Source organism: Gymnoscopelus braueri (genome assembly GCF_963280865.1).
Source record: "Gymnoscopelus braueri genome assembly, chromosome: 16".
In the NCBI taxonomy this organism is placed as follows: domain Eukaryota; kingdom Metazoa; phylum Chordata; class Actinopteri; order Myctophiformes; family Myctophidae; genus Gymnoscopelus; species Gymnoscopelus braueri.
In genome coordinates, this window is record NC_137616.1 from 22,097,685 (window position 1) to 22,109,972 (window position 12,288).

Below are 12,288 nucleotides of genomic sequence, written 5' to 3' on the forward strand. Positions count from 1 at the left end.
GCTATTTCAGTCCATCCACCACGTTGGTCCAAACTACACATCTCAAACTATTGTCTGGTTGGCCTGGAATTTGCTGTGCACCTTCATGCTCCCCAGAGAATGGACGAAACTATACTGATTTTGATGACCTCATGGCCTTTCCTCTAGTGCCGCCATTAGGCCAAAATATCTCATTATCAATTGACGAATTAGCATGACATTTGCCAAGCACACAGTTCTAAATCTGTACCATGGGTACAGTTAGATAGTTCATAGTCTATGGAGCAGCTCTAGATTATACTAAAGTCTTGTGAATCTGAAGCTTAGGGAGAGACATGTTCATATTCACTAATTAAAACTGTGCTGCACAATTTATATTAATTATAGAAATTACCTGAATACCATTTTAGGGTCAATTTTCCCTTTAAATATTTACTGCATCAGGCCTCTCCTACAGCTTGTGGTGATACACTGCAACGTGATGCCTAATTTGCCCTTCATAAACCCATAGCATTATTTTGTCACAAAAAAAATCTAATTTGATCAATGCAGCACTGTGGTGGCCATGTTTGACATGCTGAATTATTTCTGTAGCTAGGTGGCTCACAGTGACACGCTTGCATTTATTGGCCAGCTACTGCCATCATCCCTAGGGTTGATACTGTAAGTTATCAGCTCTAGGGTCGATCTCAGTTGTCACCCTCTGTCCTTGTATTACTCCCCTCACCCAGGGCAAATAAAGGCCTCACAGATGAGTTGTAAGCCTCATTCTGTTGCGCATGAAAACCTCAGGTTGACATCCATTTGTAAAAGTGCATCTGACCAGCAATAATGGTCACCTAATTCATTGATTGATTTAGTTTAATATTAATTAAGTCAGCCGTAGGCTTTTGATGCCTGCCTGCCTTATACAGCAAACTGCTAGACAACTCACTGCTGGTAGTAGGAATGATCCAGTTCATATGAATGAGGTGGTGCACTTAATGCCGCAATAGGTCATATTTTCTCCCCACTAGAGGGTGCTTGTGTAATTAACAAACCTATGACTACCTAACACACACAAACTCACACACTATCCTGTGATGAGCCCTACATTGCTAATGTAAGAAGTATGGCTGTACCTAGTAATAGTTGTAATGCACAGTTGTGATTGAAGGTCACCAAAAATAAATGACCGTCTTTAGATTCAGAGTACAGTCTGTGTCAATGTAGCCTAATGCATTCCTTCAAAAACTCTACATTACATAATTGTGGACGTGTCCTGGGCAAAAGCAATACACTTTGAAAGCATTTCCCCTAACATTTCTTAAAAGCGTCACAAACACAGGATCCTGTAGGTATTTACTGCTGAAATTCACCACGGACAAATGGCTGATGGTACTTGTAGTAAATACAGAAGAGCTCCCCATGTTTGAATGGCTTTTAATTACTATTATTTGATGGTTCTTTACCAGGAAACTCAACCATTTTTGTTCACTAAAACCTGATTGAACCGGAAACAGCTAAACTGAAGGTGTTGGAGCATTTGCTATTATTGGCATTTTATTGTTTTTATAAATAGTTAATATTTAGTTGTTATTTTTTACAACAAATCATTTAATAGAATATAATGTCAGAATATTTGTATGATTCCTGCAGAATGCAGATCTCTTATTTTCATTTGTTTGGTACAAAAAATACAGATACCTGCATGACTGTTAATTTTCACACACACGCACACACACACACACACACACACACACACACACACACACACACTACTTGAAAAGTGTCGAAACTCGAAAATGTTTAAACACTTCTTAAACGTTCTTAGAACTTATCCTGGACACTAGCAAGTCACTTAAATAATTCACTACTTCTACTGTGCGTCCATTGTTAGTTGAGCTTTGTTTTCACTTGAATATATTTAAGTGACAGATTGACAAAGTAATGTTAGTAATGCAGCCCTATTTGTTCAAAATAATTTACCCCAAAAATTATTTAAGCAAGTAATATCCAGGAATAATGTTATTTTCTTTATTTCAACTTGCCAGACCATACAAATCTTATCCAATTGTTCCCTTTGTTCAAATCTCAAGACAAAAACCTTTTCAAAAACCTTTAATTTATGTGCTGTATATTATAACGAAAGAAAAGAAAAAATATAACTGTACTATAGAATGTGGAACTTGTGTTGAAGATGTGTTTAGGATTATAGCCTTGACGTGTCATGGGAGTACGCCTGTTCACATAGTCTATTTAATGTTTAAGAAAGGGCAATTGACAGTTAAACATGTGAAAACACGCATACATACACTGCAGTACAAGTTTTCAATAAAATGAGGTACCTTTCTGTGTTGCTCCAACTCAGTTTGGATGGTCTGTGGTCCATCTTTTTGACGTGCCCATTTGAGTGGGCACACCTCCAGTGTGGCTAAAGCCTTTGTAAATAATAGGTGCTTTTGATGACGTGAACATCTGACACTTTCAATGTGACACCGCCTTTAGAGATAGTTGCAGGGCAAAACTATCTTAATACCAAAAAAAACTTAGTTGCTGCGACACATGGCACATTTTCTTGTAGTGAGATTTTGTTTTTTGGGCTGTTATGTAAATGTGGAAAAATCTCCTTCCTAATTCCTATGATAACCACACAGTAATGCAGTAAACTTTCAAGGCGGAGAGTTACAGTTTAACAGAGCTGTGCTTTTTATAGTGTTGAATGTGGCAACGGGTGTGGATTCATTAGTTACATTGCATTACATTACAGTCATTTAGCAGGCGCTTTTATCCAAAGCGACTTACAATAAGTGCATTCAACATAGGTAGGGAACGAAACTACTACCATTCACCAGAAGCATTAAGTGCATTCTCTTCTAAAACAAGCAACCAAGAGTATACCTAGCGCTAAAGGTAAAAGTGCAATATATCAGCTACCTAATTTCATAAACAGATGAGACAAAATAGGAAAATCAAATGAGCAAGAGCTAAAACAAATAAGTGTATCGAATAAACAAGATCCAATAAAACAAGAGTTTGTACAACTAGTTAACAACAAGTAGGCAAGGCAAAGAGGAAGGGTAGTGTTTCCTGAAGAGGTGGGTTTTCAGCCTGCGGCGAAAGATGGGCAGTGACTCTGCTGTCCTGACATCAGTGGGGAGTCAGTTAATGGTCATAGTGGAGCTTGTAATGATGGGAACAAGATTTTGAAAGCAAGACATTTCTGATATCTGATTTGTATGGGAGAAAGGGGGTTAAATTGAATTGTACTCTTGTGGTAGATAATTGGTGAATCTGCAAGGCAGAGTACAGCTTGTTGTCCATGCCTACTTTTCTATGCTTTTGCTCTGATCTCCTGTATGTTACCTCTGACAAGGTGGTTAAGTTTTTCACCCATCTGTTTGTCTATCTGTGACCAACATATCTCAAAAGGTAATGGCCTGATTGCCATTAAATTGGCCGTGCACATTTATGATCCCAAGAGGAAGAAACCTATTGGTTTAGTGACCCCATGACCTTCTCCTCTTGCACCACCATTGGGCCAAACTGGGAGGATTTTTAGGCTTGCCCAGAAGTCTGCACTCTACCTACTGCATTCTTGTTCTTTCTGATTTACTCCATATTTTGTTTTAATAGAATCTTTATCAAGGCTTAGTCTGGACATAAGCTTCTCTCAGCTTAGAAAGAAAATCATAACATCAAAATTGTTTGCATGTCTATGTCTAACTCGACGCCTACCGTGTAATAGTCATAGCAGTGTCATTCCCGCAACTATGTGTTTTGTGTTTGTGATGTTTATTCTTTTAACCTGTCAAAGTAATTATCTTTTTAAAATGTGTTTTCTATGCTCTCTCTCCTCCCTTTCCATTATCCCAACCCCTTAATCATTCATAAGTTTAACTTTGCAGTGTTTCTCTGTATAATTTAGGCTTACATTCCAAAAAGCAAATGGGAGATGGACACTTCTGAGGCAAAACTTGGTAGGTATTCCCTTTTTACATTATGGTGTAACATTTTAGAAGACGTTCTTTCCCAAACCATTTTCAGTTTGACATACTTTGATATTTACTAGGGGTGTGCCGATACACAAATTTCACGAAACGATACGATACGATATTGGGCTCACAACTTCGATACGATTTCGATACGATACGATAAACACTTTTTTATTATGGGGGAGGAAAAAAAGCAAATGCAAACAAATAATTCTGTTTTTGCATTATTCAGACATGCAAACTTGTAGCTTTTCAGCTACAATAGCCGTTTTGAATCCAAATAGGGCAATAGTGACACCTGACCCGAAAAAAACAACATGTTGTCACCCTTTTCACCTCGGGGCTGTTTGCATGCCTGATTATTATTATTATTGTAAAAAAAAAAAAAGTATTTTTCTTTTTTTTATGATATTTCTTTTTTTCCAAAACGATACATATCGTCACGAAAACGTATCTCGATATATCGCGGGACGATATATCGGCACACCCCTAATATTTACATTTATACATGTTCTGCTGTTCTCCATTTGTTGATTTGATTTACATACCAGAGTTTTAAGATGATATCTGGCCACACATCTACACGTTCAGTATCTGGACAACGTACTGCAACATATACATCTGTGTTGTGTTATGTAATATGACCTTTCCCAGTGTTGTGAATAATGCCTTTATCCCTTGTTACGCTGCCACTCCAAGAAATCTGCAGTGACTTGTTCCAAGCATGTGGCAGCATTTGAAATTAAAATGACGATGGCAAAATTGCTCCAAATTTAGCTCGCATCGACATCTCTGTCCATGTTTTATTATTGTTTTGAACTCAAACCACATCTTGAATTGAACATACTTTGATACAAAACAATGATTCAGTTTTAATGTAAATGAGATGCACTTGATTTCTGTTCACAATTAGCGTGAGAACCTCATGCTCTTCTGAATTTAATATATTTTTGTTAACAATGTTTCAGACAGTTCTTATGGGCCCGTCAGAAAATTCAAGGTTCTTTATTGGCACATGTACTTACAATACAGCAGGTAGCAACATTGTTGGCAGTGAAAATATTATGGGCTTATGGATAGAACAGGAACCCTGTTCTGATAGTAAAACAGATTGAGGGAAATCTCATTCCTGGACACCATTCTTCCTTTTTATAAAGACAAGTTGGATGGCCTGATGGGCGGTGGGAAGAGGAAACGTGAAGGCGATGGCGCTGAAGACATGGAGGACCTCCTTCAGCTTCCGGATGACTACGATACCCGCATGTCAGAACCGGGAAAGAAAAGGGTAAATGGCATGGGGGTGGTGAAAACAAATAATACTCAGGGCTTTAACTGTTAGTCAGCTTGTACTTTTGTCCAATGAATATAAATGTTGGTTTGTCAGGCAGCAGAGCCGAAACATTAGTCTGTTGTTGTATACTTGTCTTAAATTACTTAAAGATTGGAAGATTCTACTGAATCATCTTGAGTTCAGACCCAGTTTGTAGTGATGTGTTCAATAACTGTGCATATGATCCTCTTAATATGACATGAACATAAAGGCATTAAGCAGCGGAACTATATCGATATATACATTTCCTGCTCATGACGCGTTACGGTCATTCCCCCTCTTCTAGGTGCGATGGGCTGATCTTGAAGAACAGAAAGAGGCCGATCGAAAACGAGCTATCGGCTTTGTGGTGGGTCAGACAGACTGGGAGAGAATCACGGATGAGAGCGGCCAGCTTGCTCAGAGAGCACTCAATCGTACTAAGTATTTTTAAGAAGAAAACATCACTCTTTTGTCTAAACATGAAAAGGTATGTATGATATTCTACTGAAATACACAATTTATAATAGAACTTAATGTTTGCGAGTAAAAGGCAGAACAGTATGCAACTGTGCAGATCAGAGTTTCACTTTAAAGACTGTCTTTTCTAGTTATGCACATGTAATGTAATGATGAAATGTAGCATGGTTTTTCAAGCTACATGATGCTACCCTGTCATAATAACAATATGCCATTTCATGTGAAGTTCATCTGATAGTTGAGTATCTTAAGCCGAATTGTTTCCAGTTATTCTTATCTATTTGAATTGAATTCCAAAAGTTAGACTAGGTCTGATTGAATACCAAAATTTGCTAATTTACAAATTCAATGCAAATGTTTTCAATTATTTTTCTTTTCTTTTTTTTCTGCAGGTATCCAGGCTATGGAATCGTGGAACACTCATCTGGATGAAGTTACTTAAAATTAAAATTAAATTCAAACATTAATTTCAGTGCTGGATATGCAGTAAAGATTTACGTTTTAAATAAGTGTTCCTGATATTAACTTTATAGTTTTTCATTTTGTTCCGTGCTTTTGACTACGCATATTGTATCCAGTCGTATTTGCGTTGTTGTTTTACACTGTTCTAGGTATACCTGTAGCACCATGTCTTCATTCTCAAATGAGAAATAATAAAGTTTTACAAAATCACTTATTTGGAGTGTCTTGTCTGAGTGGTCATTGAGCTTGACCACCCAAATCCGTGTGAAGCCTGGCAGCTATTGGTGAAAAAGCAGGGTTCTGTACTGGCAATGTGCAATTGGCAGGTGTTGGCTGTTGATTGTGACACAATTATCTCTTTATTACCAGAAACCTCATCTCTCAAGAACCGATTCAGAGCTGCGCTACTGAATCTGTCAGAACGTGTGAGCGTTGGCCTACAATTGGGTGTGCCTTCAGATCAGGAAGCAGGCCACGCTTTACCCAATCGATGTAGTGGGTGGGATTTACATCTGTGCGTTCGCTTGGAAACAAACCCAAACTCATTTAACAATAGTCCTCGGAGCCGACAAAACCACGGAAAGTTAGTAACATTTTAACTTGTTCTTTCATCATAGAAACAAGTGGGCTTATAAACAAAACGATCCATGTTCTTCGGGAGAAATGGTGTTAGTGTTCCGTGGAGAAATATTGTTTGTGGAATGAAAACATAGGCCCACCACCGGAAGTGGGGGGCTGAAGGCAGAGACCAAACACCTGTTTCCAGTCATCGTCGTTCTATTTAATCACTCCCCCCAGAGTCAAATGCAAAAGTGAAAAACGCTGGGGGTTCCTTTTTATTTGAAGATGGGTTCCCAGAAACCAGCCAATAGCAGACGGCCAGTTCAGTACCCTGCTTTAAACCAATATTGTCAGGCTTCACACAGATTTGGGTATGGGGTTTGGTAACCCTTTAAAGAAAACGTTATGGTTTTAAGAAGGTTCTATATCATGAACTGCGAGTTCCCAGCCCATTTGAAAAATACATTTTATTATTGTGCCCATTGATGCCACAGGTTAATTTTCAGATTATATAAACTTAACACTTTGTGGAGGGGCTGAAATGAGTCTCAGTTCCTGATAAATTATGTATACAGTGGAATTCTGAAAATATTTAACTCTTCAGTATTGTCTGATGATTAGCCAACAATGCAACGGCTTTCTCTGCTTTTATTCAGTCTCATTTCAGAAAGTCCTGTATCGTACTGTCTGGGTATAGTTAAAATACAGGTAAAATCAATATGAAAACTTGTGATGCTGAAAGGCACTCTGAAGAGTGCGCCGACATCAGCCTTATGTTAACGTTCACCTAATAACTACATGTATTGACAATTGATCATTTATGGGAGGTTCTGAAATGGGCACTGAGCCATTTTCTGCTGCCATTACAGTGGACAGCGATATTCAGTTTAATGTCATCCAAGTATTGGTATTCACCGTTGAAATTGCTTTATGGGAGACGATTGGAGATAACATGTTCCAGAAAACGGATCAGACATGATGTGAGCCGAGGCTTAATGGGGTTTTCTTTATTTTGACAATATACTGTCAACACATCCTGCTTCATGCAGAGATCAGTACCCAAAGTTGTGGACTTTTATGACAAAATCCATATTTTTACATATCTACTGTATCTAAAAATTGTATGAATGATTTATCATATTTTGCATGTGTTTAGTTCCAAAAGTTGAGGACATCTTACAAAAGATCAAAATGTCAACATTGTTACGTTGGATTAAAATGTGAAATTGAACATATGTCACAGGATTATTGCCTATATCAACAACTATCAACATGTTGACACAGCAAGTACAATTGAACTGATTTTAGTAACAGGCAAATGTGTATCCAATTCACTGAAGTATTGTGTGTAGCCCTCTGTCTGCGGCGTGGTCAGAACTCCTGAATATATCTGTTGGATCAACAGCTGGCTACAAGCTGTTCAAACGTGAACTTTTGTCGGGATGTACACATTACATAATTATGTAGTTAACGTTCAACATTTGAGATGTTTTTCATCTTAAATGTTGGTGTAAGGTTGCAGCATTTTCATTTCACTGCAGGTGACTCACTGACATTTGTTTCTGTGAAATTACACTTCAACTTCTTCATGACATGACTGTTATTCTATGTGTGTGTGTGCACACCAAGTTCACGTATTACAGTTTCTCCAAGCAATTTGAACTGTCATACCTACTGTATGAGAATAGATGATGCAAAAAAGAAAACAGGCATGTTCATAAATTAACAAAAGAAACTGAACGCCCGCAGTTATCCCCAAACCAAATATTTCAGAGATGCCAAGACGAGAATTTCAGGATCATAAAACATCAACATTGATGCTGGGATAAAGGCAGAGGAAGCAAGGAACCATGTTTAACTGCACCGGGCACCAGTGAAAGAAGACCATGTTTGATTAACCAGATCTCTGATGAGCAGTGTCTATAAAGACGATGAGAAGATCTTCATGGTAAGTTTGATGAAGAAGAGGAAAAGTTAAAATTTAAAATCTGATTGTTCTGATAGTTGCGGTGTTGGTTCACAGTGTAAAAATGCATTCTGTAAGTTTAAAAACAATTGCCCTCGATATTCATTGTTAATACATTTTCTTTATTGTGAAAGCTCTTGATTATTAAATCATTTTTTTACTTGTGTGATGTGTATTTTTTGTGTATTTTATTACTGTGTGTGTGCTCTTAATGTTTACTTGTGTGGAGTAGGGTATAATAGCATGTGAAAATGTTTTTTTTTTTAAAGTGTAATGTGCCTCTAGAGCAAGCAAGTGACTTTCTAACACTTGCTCTAGATGGAAAGAACACTATTAAAAAATCACATGCAATCATCACTTAAAGCATTCTGATGTAAATTTGGCAACGTCACCCTTAAAACATCAAGTGTACTTGATGCCTTAAACATTTTAGTATCAGTATTCAGTACCTCAGTACTTGAAACAAAACAGATTTTCTTTGCTGTGATAATTTGTTTGATAAAGCAAAAATACCTTGTTTAATTGCACCGACCCAACAACACTGACTGACATGCAAAAGGAAAGGACTTAATGTACTGCCTTCGTATTGTTTATTGGGTACATTTGTGACATTACAAGCATAGGTCTGCTTGTTCATGGGAACAGCTGGCTCATCTGGGCTCACAAAAATAATTTGGCATTGATATATTGTAAACAAACATGTCACAGAACATGAAGTGTATTGTTCATAACTCTAGGACTGACTTTTGAATTCAGATGGTATATCACTGTCCAGTTTACATATGCCCTTGTAGATTGCCTTCTTCCAAGAAGGGTCACTGTCTTTGCCCATCGAAATGGCAATGTAAAATTCTCTCACTGTAATCTCAGCAACTTCAAGGAATCGGACAGGAACCTGTTTATAAACAGAAAAGAGCAATGTCTTGTAACTATTCTGTTCAGATACAATACTGTGTGTGAGAGATGCGTTGAATGTGTGTACAGTATTAACATTCTGAATTGTTGTCCAGTTAAGGTAAGTCACAAGTAAAAAAAAAGAGAACTTGACAGAGAGACTTGGCCATACACAGAAGATGTATCAAATAACATTCTGTCATTTTTGCAGAGTGGTTTGGAGGGGGAGGCCAAATCACTACCGCTGAGTAACTCCCATGCGTTATAGAAAACCATTGATCAGTTTGAATGTAATATAATATAATGGCCATCTAAACATTTTCAGGTTTCCTCTGTTACCTGTTTGTGAAGCCATATGTGAATTCAGGAATTAGTTAAACATCACCAAGTATCCATACATAGTCCACATGTACTCAGGAAGAAATATTAACTTATGTCCCTGACAGTTCAATGTCAAAGGTCACCTTGTATTAAAGCCCACTTATGCAGATCTACAAGCTCACAATGTGTCACATTGCGACACATGATCTTGTAGATCAGCTATTTTCACTATTACAAAAAAATATATGTCTTCAAATTTGATTTTCTTTTAAATATATATTTTTTACCTGTTAAACTACAAAAGGAAATGCTGCACTAACTTCCTGTACTTCCCATGCCAACATGTCTCATGCTTAGTTGGACTAACAAACATGTTTTACCCATCTAGAATGACTGGTCTGGGCACATTCTGTTACACTTTTGGATGTATATAGAAAGTGTAATATATTTTTTATGTACTTTGATGATGAGAGGGCCACTGTTTCCACACTCACTCCAGAGGGACGCATTGCACTGTCAGAGGGCAGACACGGCTTATCTCCGTATTTTAACTTTTTTCCTAAATGAATGCTGTATTTCGCCATTCTATGTCTCACAAAAGTAGCAAAAATAGCCGATCTACAAGCTCAAAAGGTGTCGCACTGCGACACCGTTTTGAGCTTGTAGATAGGCTATTTTTGCTACTATTGAATTGGAAAACTTTATGAACTTAAATACAAATATATTGGACATAAAAATTACAATAGAATTGTAATACTAGTCATTAAGCTACTAATATAGACTGAAGTTGTTAAAGCGGGTCATGTTTGCATGATTGGAATTGTAACAGCTGAAATCAATAATATATCGGTATGTATTCCGATATTAACCTGCGGGCCGCATTAAGTGAAGGTGGGGGCCGCATGTGGCCCATGTATGCTCTATTGCCACAGACATCCCTGCATGTAATGTCTTCCGACCAGAGCGTTCATCCCTCTTAGCTTTCCTACTGTATTGTAGTAATCAAAAATACAAAGCCTTTGAAATAAAAACAGTTTGCGGAGTGTCCTGTTCGTTCAACCAGGTAGTATGCTGACAACATAACTGCGGCATCCTGGGATTGAATTAGCTTTTTGAACCTGTTGCATGTTGTCATGTCTCCCTGCCATCTTTCCTGTATCTGTCCATGCTGTTGAATGAGGCAGAGGTACTGCCTGATTTATACTTAGTTGCGTATCATGTCTCGCACTAAAAATAACAGATCTACAAGCTCACAGCACATTTTTTACTTGTAGATTGGCTATTTTAGGTGTGCAACATAGGCATGCAAGTAAGTATAAGTCAGGCTTTACAGGTCATTAGTGCATCTTTTTGCAAACATTAGATACTTTTTTTCAAATCGTAATTGTGTTTTTGTCATACAATTTATGAATTCCCACAAATTATGTACATTGACATTTCACCACTGTATTTAGCTAACCTGTTGGTAATGCCAATAACTTGAATGAACATTGCAGATTATTTAATGTCAAGATAAATTAGGTGCCATCTGGGCACCTAGGCTGCTAATCCAGCCTGACAGCGTGTCACGTTCGAATCCCGATCCCGACGACCTTTGCTGCGTGTCATCCCCCCCCCCCATCTCTCTCCCCATTTCCTGTCAGTCTACTGTATATCTATCAATAAAGGCAGAAAAAGCCCGAAAAATATGTTTGAAGAAAATAATGAAGGGGAAAAAATTGTCATAATAGGCTAGTGGACAAGATGTGGCCCTCAGACAAAATTGATGAATGCATATTGGATGGGAATGTGCACTGAACTCTTAACCACTGGAACCCGAGCGTACCTATTCTGGGGCAACATAAGCCAAAAATAGATCTACAAGCCCATAACGCATTGTAAAGTAACCGGTTGTGCCCTTGTAGATCGGCAAAGAGATGTGGTGTAGAAGGCAAAAACTAGTGTACAAAAGTACAAAGCCGACCCTGCGCTCAACTAATTATTGGCTTACTAAGTATAGAGGGTTTATGTGGTTAAGATCCAGTCATTGGAATAAAAAAAATATTTACACTAATTCCTTCTCATGGATATAATGCTGTTAAACACTCTAGCAATGTCGGTGAAACCCTTATAAATGTAGTAGTATTTCACCAAGGAATAATGTGTTGCTGGTTTTCTACTCATCACATACTACTTGACTCCTGGCAGGAGATCCCTTTAGAAGGCATTTTTAGTCTAAGTTTCTGTACTTAATCCCAAAGTCAAATTATTCACAATCTTTTGTGTGATTTTGGGAATGGAAATGTGCTATAATATCTCACCTGGAAATCATTGGCTTTGTTGTAGTGCATGTTGAGAGCTCT

General features: G+C 37.8%; 1 protein-coding gene across 1 annotated transcript in view; it reads left to right on the forward strand.

Annotated features, from left to right (window-relative positions):
* The window catches only part of ylpm1 (YLP motif containing 1), a 48,676-nt gene that overhangs the window by 21,656 nt on the left and 14,732 nt on the right, over positions 1-12,288 (forward strand). Inside the window, exons 18-20 of the mRNA XM_080452732.1 lie at positions 3,887-3,938; positions 5,111-5,238; positions 5,570-5,712. Of these exons, the coding sequence (XP_080308858.1) occupies positions 3,887-3,938; positions 5,111-5,238; positions 5,570-5,712 (323 nt within the window). The remainder of the gene's footprint in view (positions 1-3,886; positions 3,939-5,110; positions 5,239-5,569; positions 5,713-12,288) is intronic.